The 16,058-nt window shown below is 38.7% G+C and overlaps 1 protein-coding gene across 1 annotated transcript in view; it reads right to left on the bottom strand.

Moving 5' to 3' along the window:
• Nucleotides 1-2,442: 2,442 nt before the first annotated feature.
• Nucleotides 2,443-16,058, bottom strand: part of DCLK3 (doublecortin like kinase 3) — a 28,521-nt gene continuing 14,905 nt past the window's right edge. The window contains exons 2-5 of the mRNA XM_084306982.1: nt 12,309-14,179; nt 5,439-5,571; nt 4,301-4,468; nt 2,443-2,869 (exon numbers count right to left, since the gene is read on the bottom strand). Of these exons, the coding sequence (XP_084163108.1) occupies nt 2,673-2,869; nt 4,301-4,468; nt 5,439-5,571; nt 12,309-14,179 (2,369 nt within the window). The 3' untranslated portion in view covers nt 2,443-2,672. The remainder of the gene's footprint in view (nt 2,870-4,300; nt 4,469-5,438; nt 5,572-12,308; nt 14,180-16,058) is intronic.

Below are 16,058 nucleotides of genomic sequence, written 5' to 3'. Positions count from 1 at the left end.
TCAACATCAGCAAGCAATGCTTGAGGCTGAGCTCATCAAAATCACACACATTCCCAAGACTTCAGGTAATGTAATCTGGAATGACTAGGAAACTAGTTTACAGCAGCACAGAGGCAGAGCAAGAACATTGAAAGCAATGGAAGAAAGGAAGGATTATCTAAATACGATAGATACAGGAGGTGGCAAAAGCCCTGAGAAGCACCTGGCAGCTTTTTGAGCCTCCAACCTGAAGGAGGGCCTAATGCCACTGGTCTGTTAGCATCACCAATCCAGTCCTACAGTGCTGCCACATGAGCACTGGCGCTTACAGACACTATGTGATAGCAGCACACAGCACAGTCTGTGTTCAAGAAGTCTAAAACCTAGAGAACTTGAGAGAAAAATAAGATCTTTGATAAAATAATTACTTTTATATTTATTGCAAATAAATTCTTTATCTTCTGTACCAGGTTTAAGGCTGTAGACGTGTTCTTAAAGGCAACAAGGCAACCCATAGTAAACTCCATACCATCGGATTCATTGCTGATACTTTTTTGTCATTTCAAACTTTATTCCTGAACTACTATATTAAAAAATAATTACAAAATATAATATTGCAAGTCAGAAGCTATTTTTCCACATCCAAGACAGACTTAAATTAGCAGAGAAGTTATTATTAGTATTCAAAGACCACATAACAGATTTAGAATATGAGGATACACACAGGAAAGCACTTAAATCCATTCTTCAACAGGAAAAGTCTTCCTAACTCAGAGTCTCTAAAGCAGAGGTATGACATATCATAAATACCACTTGGGCATACAGTAAAGGTTTGACTCATTTGTTTTACAAATTGTTGGATTCCACAGCAAGTCTTAATTCAATACGTATTAAAACAAGCCAACTAACTGAAAACACAATTCTCTTGTAAGATCCAAGTTGTTTCTACTTTCATACATCATTTTTGAGGAAAAAATTGTCACAGCTTGAAACAGAAACATGATGACAGTACCACACACTTTTTGGTAATTCAGAAAATTCACACACAATTTTAGCACTCAGCAAAAATAATATCCTGTTTCTTATAGTTATGAACATGTTCTACTGATTCTGAAATGCTTCTGATATCTCATTACAAGACACCTTCATTCAATTCTACAAGCTATGAACTTTATGTTAATACTACTGATAATTTTATTGTGAATATTATTTGCTAGCACATGTAATTCATGGACAAAGCATTATAAAACAGACAACTAGAGTGCTTTTTGGATTTGATTAGTTAAAGAAAATTTTTGAGATTCAAAAGCTCTTTAAGGTCATGGCCCTTCTCAGGGCTGCATTTTCCCCCCTAAGGATTTCTTTAAAATTCCATCCAATCCAATTAAAAATAACATAAGCAACGAAGCATATGACATGTCCCCTGGGAGACCTTCCCACAGACTAACAAGAAGTTGCTCTTCCTGAGTTGAACTTTAATGTAATTTCATTACATTGCCTATTCTTACAGAATTGAGGAAAAAGAGACCCAAGGGAAGGCAACATAAAAAACAAACAAACAAAAAAAAAACCTACACTGACAAGTGTACAAAAGCAATTCAGCTCTGAAGGATGTTGATGAGAGGGGAACCACAAGAGTAAGGGCTAACTTAAGTCACAGAAGGAGCTTTCCAGCTCTCTCTTCTCCATCAGCATGAGGGAGTCACAGATGGATGTGGATGGCTCTTAATAAAAAATTCAGTATGAAAAAAAAGCTTGGTTTATCATTCTGTAAGTATACCTTTGGGAATAGTTTCCTTAAAACTGCTAACTTCCTACTTCCCAGAGTAGGAACAAAAATGTTTTAAAAGTTATTATTCTAGCCTTGAAACCGTATCAGTCATGGTATCTTCCCACCTCTTCTTATAAAGAAATGAAACTACCATACTATACAGAACCATGATAGTTTAACAGAAACATTGTACATTCTACTGCCCCGTCCCTGAGAACATCCAAAGAAAATATATTGCCAAGGGAGATATAATATCTCCCATAAAATATCTCATTTCACCTACAACGATTTTTCTTTACTTACAACTTAATAAACAGTATCTTACATTTTATTTAACATATACTACAGCTAAATAATATATATATTTTATGTGTGTGTATATATATACACACACATACACACAAAAATAATTCCCTCACCTTCTTCACTGCTTGCAGGAACTTGTGAAAAGCTGGTTTAAGAATTAGTGCAGGATGTGTATGCAGACAGCCATTTTGACAATGTTATAAAGACAAAACATTATAAAATAAAAAACAAAATGCAAAACTCCTGAAGGTATCATACAAAACAAGACAAGAAAACACATTTCAGTCACCACTAATGTTGGCCGCAGAAGCAAACATTTGCCATCTAAAAAGATATACATTATATAATGTAAAAGTTCTAATCAGCATTTAAAGAAAAATAATGTATACCCTCCAGGAAATATCTAGTATCCACTGCTGTCAGAGACGCTCCCAAGTGACATCACATGGGTGGGGATGCAAATTAGATCTCTATCCTTATTCAGAATCTCAGAATCAAGGAGAGTTATAATGATGGCCAGCAAAATCTATACACTAAGGGCTCAATTCATTTACAAAAGAAAACAAATAATATGTTAATCTATAAAAAGGGACAAATAGATGAGCTTGAAGAGACTTCATGTGTCCTCATCTACAACTTCCTTTCGGCGCTGGGTCCGGAAATGACGCTCAATATTTATTGTTACTTCCCTCTGCAAGTTTCTGCCATTAGTTTTTCCAGCTGTTCTGATCCAAGGGTGCTGAAGTACTTGCCGTGCTGTGTAGCGCTTTTGGGGATCCACTATCAACAGCCTGGCTATGAGGTCTTTTGCTGCTATTATGAAAGAAAGAAAAGAAGAGAAAATAAAATTGGTGGTTATTCCTACACAAAGCATCTTTCTAATCTTTCTTACTAGTTTTACAGTAACATTTTTTTTGTGGCTATCCCCAGGAAATATTTTAGCAACTAGATTTAGAACTAGTGACAGATGTTAAATCTCCACACCATTTTCCCCCAAAGAAAGAGAAAAGGGAAGAGAATTCAATCTTGAAGGAATGCTGAAGGCATGCAGCTAGGTGTTCTGATTCACAGGAACTAGCAATGGGAATCTTATACCTCAGAGCACAACAGTCATAGAACTCTGTTGAGTATGCTCTTTAAAAGATCTTATAAGGAGACAAGGGTTTTACTGTCTGATTTTGAAGACTGCAGAAAAGATACTACTAGCCTACAAGAGGGAAGAAATGACCCCACTGATCTCAATAGAAAATTCACACTGCATTCTGCAGAGAAAAGAATTAATTTTCATCTCTTGAGATTTTTTTAAACACATCTTTACAGAAAGGTAACATAACACTGGAGGTAATTTTGGTGCCTTTTTTCCTACAGAGATAATTCTTACAAGTCGGCTGAGCAAAATTTTTTTCTTGCCTTAGAAAAGGAACAGTTACATCAATCAGTCCTGATATTCAGATTCACCATGACTGATACCACCAGAGGACTAAATTGAGATCTAAAGCAAATACGAAATCATCATATAAAACAGACCTGTAAGACATCCCAAAGTTAACGGACATCTCTGTCATGAACAAAAGGCAGCTTCTCTGTGTCCAAGCCACTCCAGGGAAGAGCTTCTCAGAGCTGGTATACATGTTGAATCTTACTGTGTTGGGTCTGTCTGGGATGGAGTCACCTTTCCCTGCAGCAGCCCACACAGTGCTGTGCTCTGCACTCATAGCAGGAACAGCACTGATATCACTCCAGTGTTGTGTCTATTGCTGCATAGTGCTGGCACAGCATCAGGACTCCCTCCAAGTCCTCAAGAGCCAGCAGGCTGGCGGTGGGCAAGTGATGGGGAGGGGACATTGCCAGGGCAGCTGACCTAAACCAACCAAAGGGATATTCTATAACACCTGATGTAACACTCAAGAATAAAAAGGGGGGCTTTTGTGGGGGAGGGGGTTGTCCTCCTGAACAACCGCTACGTGTTTTGAGGTCCTGCTTCCCAGAACAAGGCCAAACATCACTTGTTGATGGGAAGTAGAGAATAACTTTTTCTTTCTCTCTGTGCTTCCATGCAGCCTTATAGTTTCTTTTGTTTCTTTTTCTCCCCATTCCCTTTCCCTTTAATTAAATCATTCTCATCTCAAACTTCGAGCTCTTTGTGTTGTATTTTCTCCCCCTTCCTCTTTGAGGAGGGGAGGGAATGAGAGAGCGGTTGTGGTGGAGCTCGGCTGCCCACCCGAGTAAAACCACCACACTTACCTGCAGAAATATTGTCCCAGTATGGGGAAAGGAACTCATAGTGACCCAGCTGTATGATTTGAAACAGCTCTTCCTGATCACGTTCCTGACTGCGAAATGGGGGAAAACCGCAGAGCAAAATGTAAAGGATCACACCAGCTGCCCACATATCTACTTCGAGCCCATAGCCTAAGGAAGAAAATACAAACCATGGCTAAACATCTTTTACTAAGTCTTGTTTTAGAAAATAAACAAAAACAAACAGCAGCATCAACAACAAAAAACACAACTCATGACTGGTAGGAGCTGTTTCTTTTTTCATTTTATTCTCTACGAAACAGAGAAGCTTTGTTTAGCTTCTTAGAAAGACAAGGTCAGCAGAAGAGTAAGTGGCTGGTACACCACTTCTGCAAGTGAATCTGCTCTGTTAATACTCACAGCTCTCACACAGTGCCTCTCTTCTTCAAGACGTTTCACAATCACTGTCTGTCTTACAAGGCCAATGTCAACAGGAGACTAATTGAGAAAACATGGGGCATATTTCTAAAAGTTTCTCTTTTTTAAAAAAAAAAAAGCACTAAGAGTGCCAAGTTTCCATTGAAGTTGACTATAACTGGAGATGTTCAACCCAGCTCTACAGAACAAGACACAGAAATAGCTTTTCTTGAGTCATCAAAATCTTACTCCTTTCCAGGTCTGAGTCTTTTTGGATACGAAATCAACAAAATTCTCTCTGATGTGAATGATGCTTTGGCTTGTTACATGTATTTAGCATACATGTTCACCATCCTCTTGCATCAGAGGGCCTTGGAAAGTTGTTTGGTTTACAGTCACAAAATGGGAGTGACTATCCTGAGGTTGCAAGACAAACTTTTGCTTATTTCACCACTTCAGCAATTATTTTCTATGGTAATTTAGTAAGTTGCTTGCTTGGAAATCACAATTATATCACATAGACAATAATGTAAATATGACTGATATCATGCTTGTGTTTGTCAAAAGCTAAGAGGTTTTCTTTCCTTTCACTGATTTTGCTGCTAGCCAACCTCCTACCCTGTAAAGACATATCAGTAGGATGAAACATTATGGAATATGTCCATGATTAGAAAGTTAAGAGCAACTGGATGATTTACTAGAAATTATAGATGTATACACTCACCCTTCTCAGCAAGTATCTCAGGGGCAACATACGTTGGTGTTCCACAAACGGTAAATATAGGTTTTGTAACCAGCTTTGCAAGGCCAAAATCTGCTAGTTTCAGTGTAGTAGATTTATCTGCATTATGCTGAACCTACATTCGATGAAATATATATTTAGTCCACATGCATTTTTAGATTGCAAAAGATAAATGAAATAGTTAGTAATACAGAGGAAGAGGTTCTAATAATGGTACCATCAACCAAAACAAAATGAAATGGAAAACATATTTTGATAAACAGTATTCAGAAAGTTTACTCTTCTCCATGTACCAAGACAGCACATGTATATAAGAGAGAAAAGTAATAATGAAAAAAGAAAATTTTGCTCTTCAAACTCTGGCACACTAATTTCAAAGAAACAAAAAGGAGGAAGACCAAAAATAAGGGAGAGTGAATTAAACATTTATTTTTCACCTTAGGAAAGCAAAGGAGAATGTTACGGGCCTCAACTTGTGCATAGGGAGGTTTAGACTGGACATCAGGAAGAAATTCTTTGTGGGGAGGGTGGTCAGACATTGGAAGGGACTGCCCAGGGGAGTGGTAGAGTACTACCCCTAAATACCCCTGGAAGTATGTGTGGACACAGCACTAAGGGACATGGTTTAATGATAGGAATTGTTAGGTCAAGTTCATGTCTGGACTTTGTTGTCTTGAAAGTCTTTTCCAACCTAGATGATCCTATGATTTTATGGTAATTGATATTGCCACGTATGCCACTGACTTTACAGTGTCACTTGAAGAGTGTAACTGTTGAGGGATTTTTTGAAACAGCAAAAATCCCATGGCTTGCTGTAGCTGAGCAAACCAAGCTACCAGGGCAACTATGAGAAGTTCCCATGACAGTGTTCCCACATCGCCCAATTGAGGAATTCAGGAAAATATTGTTACCAGTAGCTGGCCTCAAGGACAAGGTCTATGTGACTGCTAATCACAAGGGGGTTGTTTTCTTGCAGGTAGGTTTGTTTTCTTCTAGTTGTTTGTCTGAGTGCTTTTGACCAATAATCTTGTGTGAAAGTTAGGCTATTCGGGCAATAAAATGAAGCTTGCTGATCACTCATATTGAGTGTCCCTGTCTTCCTTCCATCGACAACATGTAACTCCATCACAAAGGTCAAAAAAAAAAAAAAAAAAGGAAAGAAAAAAGAAAAGGGCTTTATTTTCTTTGCAGAAATGAATCCAACGAATCATCCTTGTAAGTGTGCCTTTCCATCAGTTCCTATCTCCCGCATTTGTGTGTAAGGTAATCAAAACACTTGTTCCCATTCTAATGTTGTATACACGTGTCTTTAGCATTAATTTGTAATGCAACTAATGAAACATTATTTTAAGAAAAAATATTGAAAGGTCAAATCATTAATAAGATAACAGGGTAGTTAAACACATCACTATTCTTAAAACTGGTGACTGATACTCAAATATTCTTTAAGTAAAAAATGTCATAAACTTGCTTCTAATGAGAAATTATCTGTCTCTAACTAAGGGGAACAGACCAGCATCTAACATGAATATAGGGAAACCAAGAAAATCTGCACTTGGTTTTTGAGCAGACAAGCCAGAATACGAGGCGACAGGCATACTTCACTCTTTAACACATCATTCTTTGCCATCAGGCAGTGCTTGAGACAGCCAAAAATTCAAGATGGTCTCTATTACAAGACAACTAAGAACACAGATGGGACAAGATTTGCTCACCTACATTACAGCCAACTACTTCCCGTTTATCTTCTTTATGGAAACTACAAGCACTCATCCAGATTTGATTAAGCGAGAGTTTTGTGATTTTTTTTTCCCCTGTTTTGAGAAAAATGTGTTTGCCACCATGAAATCGAAAATAAAAGTTTCCTATGACCACACGGACAAAAATTCTGTAGGACAAAACTAAAATGCAATAGCTATCTTCTCTTCTATTGCATTAGTCAACTTCATGAGGATTTGTTGTCATCATTCACTATGTACTCAACAGCTGACAAAATGAAAAATGACAAAAGTAACAGTTATTTTCTAGAACTGCATCTATCCACAAGATTTCTATTCTAACTATATGGTTAACAGTGGTAGAATGCTACAAAACCTCATAATTGAAACACGCTTTTTTAAAAAAAATAATTTATTTACGTTAAAGAAACTAGTGAAGGGAGAAATCCTGGTCTTAATCCCAACCCACGAAAGCCATTAGGAAATGTCTGGTCATTTTGCTTGATGAAACACACTGGTGTACTTTTCACATAGAAGCCAAAGTCCTAACCTCTCATCAGAGCACAAGGTAGCAATACTGCACCACGTGTTCTTGAGGATAAAACCACTTAGCTTTCAGTTTACTTGACATTTTAACAGGTAGGAACAGTATGCAACATGGGTGTATTTTTACAGCTCTGTGACAACCGTTTCAAAGCCAGTGTGTAACCTGTCGGCATGCCTGAAAACCTCAGCCCAGATCTCCTCAGCCTCTTCACTAACAACTCAAAGTCAGCTCAGATCAAATAAGCATTCCATTCCCTTCATCCCAAACTTTGCAATTTCCAGTCCATCTTTCCATCACCTGGCAGCAAAAACAGCAGGCAAATATGCATTACAGAAAGAAAAGCCACTCAGGTTGCTTGTATTCCCTCTTGAGGCCAGAGCTTTTACTCACAGCAGTATCACAGAAATCTACAATCTTCCCAAGAGAAATCTAGCCTTTGACATATCCCACATACTTTGAAATGGGACAAACAAAGCAAAAAATAGTAACGCTAGAGGATCATCCCAGCTTTATCATGACACCTGTTATAGCATCTGCATTTAAGACTACAAAGATTGGTTCTAAAAGTTCATTCCAAAAGAGCTCCCCTTACCTGCCTACAGAGCTAACTACCACGAAGAAGAGCAGCATCCATCCAGCATATTTTGTCTGTAGACACCCAGTATAAGCCATACAGCTAATTGTATGCATCATCTGTAAGGGAAGCCAGCATCTGGTAGTCCTGAACCAGGACAGTCAGAATTGTTTGCAGGATAGTCAGAATTGATAGCAGGATACCCAAATACTGTTTATGGATTTCTAGCTATAGCAGCCATACACCTGAAAGATTATAATATACTAATACAAAGACAAGTTCATCTTCAAAAAGGGATAAACTGGTCTTTTTTTTCTGTCTGTTGATGACTCCCAGGTGCTTGTTTTCATATCTACATTGTGAAATCCAATGTGTTTAAGATGTTTTATAGCATTAATATTCCTCTTTATGCATGTATGTATGGAAGTACAGATTCTACATACAGACATAATGATATCAAGCTAGCCCATGCAACTTTTTGCATATTAAAAGGAGAGATAGAAAGAAAGCACTGCTTCTACATTTGAGTTTCAGACATCCCTTGATGGATAGTAGCTAGAATAATCTCTCTATAAAAGAAATCTTATAGAAAATAACCTGCATAGGTTTAACATACTGAGAGCTCCTGATAGGTAACTGGTTAAATAGAATTTTAACTCAAATGCACTTGGAGACCTTCAACAGCACTTTATCTATTTGTAAATAGGGTCACAAAACCAAAGTTTATTGATAAAAGAGCTACACTTGAAGTTCTCATACACATTTGAAAACTTGAAAGAAACGAGAAAGGAAAAAGGTAAGGAAAAAACTCAAATGCATAAAAAGCTGCAACACTTATAAAGCCCAGTTACCATATTAGCATTTTGGGGAAGAGTACAAGAAAATGAGTTCACAATCACAAATACAAAAATCTACACCATGAAAAAAAAGGGGAGAAGGATGTGACTCTGCATCTTTTACTGCTATAACCCGGAAGAACAGCCTCTACAGTTTGAAATTAATTTCTGACTCACAGAAATGCCACCACCTGTGGAATCAAACAGTCCCTTAACTAAAAACCTTGGTGGCAAATTCTACTCCTCCTATGCTCTTCCAGCTAGCATTAAAGTAGTGACCAGCTTCTTCTGTGAGGCAAATATACAACATCACTCAGTCTTGGTAGCAAAGATACCTCGCTAAACACCTCATCCTATGCCAGTTGATTCCATTAGTGGAAAGGGAGGACTTCAGAGCAGCTGTCTTCACGCCACCTGTCAAACGGATTTTGTTTTGGTAGTGCAAGTCTTCTGCTTCATAGCTACACTGCAAGGAGTCTGAAAGTTGTGGCCAGGCACAGTAATGAAATTGGGAGAGGCAGATGAAAGGCAAAAAGGATTTAACGGTAGGCTGCTACACAAGTCTGTAACTAGAGGACAGCAAACTAACAAAAACAGATTTTCAGCTCTGCGTGAATAACCTTATAACTCACTAGACATCAAAGTATCTTTCCACCTTATCCTCTGTAGAGACAGAAACATGGTTTCCCTTCTTTCCCCAGCTGCTTATTTTCCAGTAAGTTCAAGTCATTAGGAGCAAGCCTAGATTCCCACAGAAAATAGGAAAATCTTTGTCTAGACTTACAGTAGACAAAACATATTCCCTTAGGAAAACAGGCTAAGGATCCTTTCTCTGCCGGTCTCCATTTGCTGGGAAGGTTTAAGAAATATGGAAAAAAATGGTTGATAAGAAAGAGAAAGGACAGGATTCACCAGACCAAAAGACCCCAAAGTAGTCCAAATGAGTCAACAGCCAAAAACCGATTAGATTGGATATTACGAAGAGTTTCTTCCCAGATCAGGTGGGTAGGCATTGGAACAGGCTGACATGGGAAACTGTGGAGTCACCATCCCTGTAAGTATTTAAGAAATATGTGGATGTGGCACTTTGGGACATGGTTTAGTGGTGGACTTGGTTAGGATGATCTGGAAGGTTTTTTCCAACCTAAATAGATCTATGGTTCTATGAAAAAGTATGAGCCTGTTTCTGTCCTCTGATCAAAGACAGCCTAGGGAGACTAATTCAGACAAACATCTGTGGTGTAGGAATGTGAAGTGAAGCAGGAGGTAGCTATCCCACAACAAAGGACAAAGTGGAGACACCACAGGATGCAAACACTTCCAGAAGGCTGCTCCAAGCCCCCGGCCCACCAACAGTGGATGAGCCCATAAACTTGCTTCAGTAACATTTGGTACTGTGTAGATCTGGCCAACACTAAATTAGTGGCAGCTGTCCACGTTGTTCTGCTATTACTGCTCCAGTCACTCTCAGGAGTCAGAGAAAGCATATTAAAATTTCAGAAAGCCATAAACTTGCTCACCTGTATTTTTAGGGATGATTATTAGATAGCAGATGAGCTATTCAATAGTATCAACACCTTACAAGCTCACATAGCTTGTTGAACACAGTAACTTTTCAAAAAGAAGCATCACATAAACAGTGCGTAAACATGGAATTCAGTCATTTAACAAGCAAGGTGAAACCAGAAGAGGTATCTTTTTCTTGTTAGTTCTGGTAATGCTGTTCTATGTTTCTGTAATTCAGCCAGAGCAGGCAACACAATTTCTTCAGTGTTACAAAACTTTGCTCACCAGTATGTTCTGCAGTGCTGCGAACTACATGTGAAAACCATCAGGTGAGACCTGGATCATATGTCTCTTTTCACTTAACTGCAGCACTGAAAAGATTACATATTATGCAGAGAAACAAAGCATCTGTCTCAGGTGTTTCATATACAGCAATTTATTTTCTGTCAAGAGGAAGGAGCAAAGCCTGGCTTACAGTGAAAAATTAGCTTCTGGTAGAAATCCCTTCAGTTCTGAGTGAAGTTTTGCTCAAACAGCAAAACAAGGCATGGCAGGACCCAGAACCACTTGCATTCCCCATCTTTTATTTATACAAACACACCACATACCAAGGATTTTCATCAGACTAGGCAGAATGCATAGCAGGACCTAGTATAGATGCCATTGGTTAGTCAAAAGGTTTGGATGCAAATTCTTCAGACCCAGCTGTGCTCAACCTCTGTATGTCCTTTCTCCAGAAATACAGATTTACTTTTTTTTCCCCAAAGTTAATTGCCTTAAAGAACTGAATGACACATAGGTCTAATAATCTGTTAACAATTTTTTGGTTATGATCTTCCACCAACAGAAGAAATTAGGTCTGTTAGAGTCAGGCAGATATTTGGTAACTCTGCTCAGAAATTTGGAGCACTAGGAGAAGAGCATAACAAATGATTGGCAAGGGACAATTGCTTACTTTCACCCTGTTATAATCGGTGTGTTAACCAAGAGTCAATATTGGAAACACTTCTACCCTATCTTACACGTGAGTAACTTCACTGACTTCAGTGCTGGATGCAAGGAATGTAGCCTCAGAAATGTGTTGGAAAAGAGAACTCCTTAGCACAATGTGAATATGAGTTAATTTTAGTGTTTGGTGTTATATTTCACCAAAACGTCTGTATATCGCCATCAGCTTATTTCAGATAAATGCATTGTACTTCTGCTCCTAAGAAAGTAAAATTGTCACAGAATTGTAATCACTAGAGGATTGCCACAGTGGTCGGCAGTGGACACGAAGTCCATCAAATAAGCGGAATTAGCAATTTTAATAAATTTTGGTCTGCAAGGAAAACACCTGATGATTCAGTGCAAAACTTTCAAACCTGTGTACCAAGAAGTCAGATGATAAATAGTATGCCTGATTCCCAGAATACAAATGCTCACTGCCCCTGAAAGCCAGGTCATTTTCATTTGAATTTCTGTTTGCAAGCACTGTGATCTACAGCCTAGAGCAAATCTACACAGAGTAGACTGTCATGCTAATTTCAAGATCATATTCATTTTTCCAAACAGTACTGCCACAGTACATTCTCTTCACATATTATTTGCTTAAAACTATTCAAAGAACCATAACAAAAATGAAAATAAATCCCACTCCTGCAAATATAGAGTGTGTTTGCCCATACTTACCAAAAGGTTCTCTGGTTTGAGGTCTCTGTGGACGATGTTCTTGCTGTGAATATACACCAGGGCTTCAAACAGGTCAGTGATCATGACAGCAGCATCATGCTCTGTGAACTTCACACTTTCTATGATTGCATCAAATAAGTCCCCCCCTGGGACATACTCCAGGATTAGGTAGATCTCAGCCTCCGTCTCATATACTTCAATTAAGCTTACTATATTAGGATGAGAAAGACTCCTAATGATCAGAATTTCGCTTTCCATCATGTCCTCTTTCCCCTTCAGCTTGGATTTATCCACAATCTTCATGGCATAGATCTGATTAGAGTTGCAGTGGCGACATTCCTTCACCACTGCAAAATTCCCATCCCCAATAGTCCTGCCAATCTCATAGTGGTTTTCCACATCAGTTCTGTTTTTAATGGCATGCCTCCGGCTTGTGTTTTCCAGTCCCAGAGCCTTGTTTTCTTCTTTATTCATTCTACGCTCTCCTGTTTTCTCTCGTCGAGTCATGTCATTCTCTCTGTGTATATTTCTCTCTCTCCTGGCACCCTCCTCTTTAGCCCTTTGACCCTCTCTGCTGTCCCTATGTACTTTAGATGGTTTCTCAGCATCTCTTGGAGTGTCTTTCGTTAGCCAACCATTTTGATTAGTTACACAGCTACTTCCATTTTCTTCCTTCACTTCATGAGTTATTTGCAGCCCTTCCACAGCATTCTTGATTTTCACCACTTCTTTCTCGTGGTTTTCATGTTTGTCTGGATTTCTTTCTATCTCAATGCTCTTTTTTTGCTTTTCCAGCCCTTCGTTAACTTTCCTTTGTAGAGGTTTCCAGGTCTTTCTGCAGCCATTCTCTTTCCAGCCAACTTCTTCACCTTCTAGAGGAATTTCAGAAGATTTTCGGCTATTCCTGATTTTTGCATTTCTTTCTACCTGATACTTCTGACATGCACCTGCGTCCAGGTCTGTGTTCTCAAATGAAGTCTCAGCATGCCTTTCCCTTTGTAATTTTTGCCTCGCCTGCCTTTCCTGTTCACACTTCTCACACCTCACTACTTCCACTGTAATCTCTTCTAATCCCTTCTCAGGGCTCCTCTCTTGCTTAAGGTACCTCTCACTTTCTCGGGTTTTTCTAGGAGGCCTCACTCCTTGCTCACCATCCCAACTCTCTCTAGTCCACTTTTTTTTTGTTCTCATTTTCTCTTCTTGCTTTGTCTTGGCTTGACTTTTTCTAGCTACCAGTCTGGGAGACATAACATCACCGCAATTCTTGGCAATCTCTACCTCATCAAATCCACTGTCCACTTTTGATGCTTCATCATACAGCCTGCTCTTCAGTTTTTGGGACTGCTCCTCATCTTGCTGAATTGCACTGACAGCATAAGGATTTTCAGGACAAAGTTCTTGTATTGCCACTTCCAAGTTCTTCAACGTAAGGGGCTCCCTCCCCATAGCTATGAATGCATTGCCTTCCCTGAAGAAATCAGAAACACTTCGGATTTCTCTGCCTCTCAGACTGTAAAGCTTTCTCACATGGTCATTCTTCCAGCGTGGAAATCCCAGAGCTTCTGAAATGTCAGCCATCAGCTGCTCAAGGGTCTGGACAGATCTCCTGTTCAGAAGCAAGGTTATCTTTTTGAGTGTATGCCTGCTGGGTTTCACCACTGTAATAATCGTTGGCTTCAGAGAACTGTGCTCTGAATGTATTGTATGAAAACCATTCCAGGGATTAAAAAATGAAGACCTATAGCTGCTTGCATTCACACATTGTTTTCCACAGTTTCCACGACCAACCGGAGGACAAGTCCCATGTAGTTTCCTCTCTGTTACTTTTGAGCTTGCACTGTGAGATGAGTGGTCAAACATGCTTCGGTGTCCTAAAGCAAAGAAAGATCAGGCACATTATTCGTTGTCCATCATCAGATCTTTCGGAGTAATAGTTTTCTGTGTATCAGTACATGAACACAGGGAGTAAGGGTACTTTCAAAGAACTTTAACTGTCCTTAAAGAGTATCTCCATATTCATGCAACTACAAACATGGTGAGAAAATACATACTTAGGTTTGAAAGAAAATAAGTAAGTAGTTAGTGAAAAAGAGATGTTATTCAAAAAAATACACTGGAAACAGATTTTTCTCCTAACTGCCTTCATCTGTTAGTCATCTCAGAAAAAATGGGGTTACTTGGACTAGGACTGCATCCAGATTGTTTGACATCCTGGCACAAACCTACCTTCCATGAACTCACTTGATACCTTTCTGATCCCAATTATAATTTTGGCGTCACTAAACTCTGCAGCATCAAGTTCCACAATTATATTGCATGAATCAAGATAAATTAATTAATCCTGGTTTTGAATTGCTACCAGATGGGTGTGTGCAACCTTATATTCTTATAAATAATTACCTCCCCTTCGTGTTCCCTAGGCCATTCATTAAGTTTCTAGGTTTCTATAACAACTTAAGTAAATAAGATGTTTTTTTTTTTTTTTTAAAAAAAAAAAAGAAGTATTACTTATGCAATTTTATAGCGATTTTTGTTGTGCTTTTAGTTTTTCCTTAAAGAAAGGCATCTTAGTTCTGTTTGATATTTTGGTTTGACTTTTTTACACTAGAAACTTATGTAAAATCAGGAGGTCATAAATATCCTCTAGGGACAATAACTATTTTTCCTCCAGTATTTCAGTGTAGGACACCAATCAACAAAGAAAGCAGCACCATTTTTTGCATGTATTTCTAAAAAGGAAAAACTAAAAACGTAATACATGGTTACGGCCAAGCTATCACGAAATTCAGTCTGTAAAGACAAGAATAAGCTAAGAATAATGTCACCTTAAAGTACACAGATCTCTTGTACTTATTAAAACTTGGTTACCACACAATTCTTTTCAGCCTCAACAAGTAACCTTTCATAATGACATCACAGAGTACTTCCAACTCCTGTTAGTAGTTTTACAGTTCAAGAGAGAACAGACATCCAATACATTTGAACTAAAAAACATTTGATCCCAGATCAACCTAAGAGTAGCCACAATGATTACTGAACCATTACAAGGTAATTCCCATATAAAAATGGCTTATCTCCCAGAGAATCCCACTCTTTTTTATGCATTATTATGACTACATAGCCATAGCCAAGTAGCAATGTGAAAATCTGCAAAGGAAAATCTACGTATATGAGCACTCCTCTTGGGGTTAGGGCTGAGATGCACGTTCAAGAACTCTGGCAAGCTGAAGTCTACCACATGTTGGCTTTCAACTGTTGAAATGCCATTTTCAGTATTTCAAGCTATATATTTTAATTTGTCCCATCAAGGCAAAAAAACTAAGTGCAGAGGAAATACACCTCCTTACCTAGGATGAGGAAAACTATGCCAAGCACTGCCACCTTCACTGGGGAGCACATGGGGAGAAGCTGCTACAGACCTCCATTCTGCTACTGCCTTGTCCAGTGCTGCGATGGAGGATGCTCCTTTGTTGCAATACTCTCAAAACTAAGTGCTGCATGTACCTCAGCATGCTCCTTAGCACTTGGATCCATTTCCTTTCTCTTCCAAATGAGACAGATACTGGAGAACCAGATAAATATTACAAAGAAGCCCAGCTGTCAGCATGCTGAGTGAAGACGTAAGCATTATATAAGAGCTATGTGACTAATGCTTGGTGGTTGCACAGGTTATTTCTGTCTTCATTCTACTTTTTAAGGATGATCTCTTGTTACCAAAAGATGACAACATATGTGCTAGCAGGTTTCCAG

The sequence above is a fragment of the Netta rufina genome (genome assembly GCF_964035555.1).
Source record: "Netta rufina genome assembly, chromosome: 2".
Taxonomy (NCBI): Eukaryota; Metazoa; Chordata; class Aves; order Anseriformes; family Anatidae; genus Netta; species Netta rufina.
This window is presented reverse-complemented; position numbering and strand designations above follow the sequence as displayed.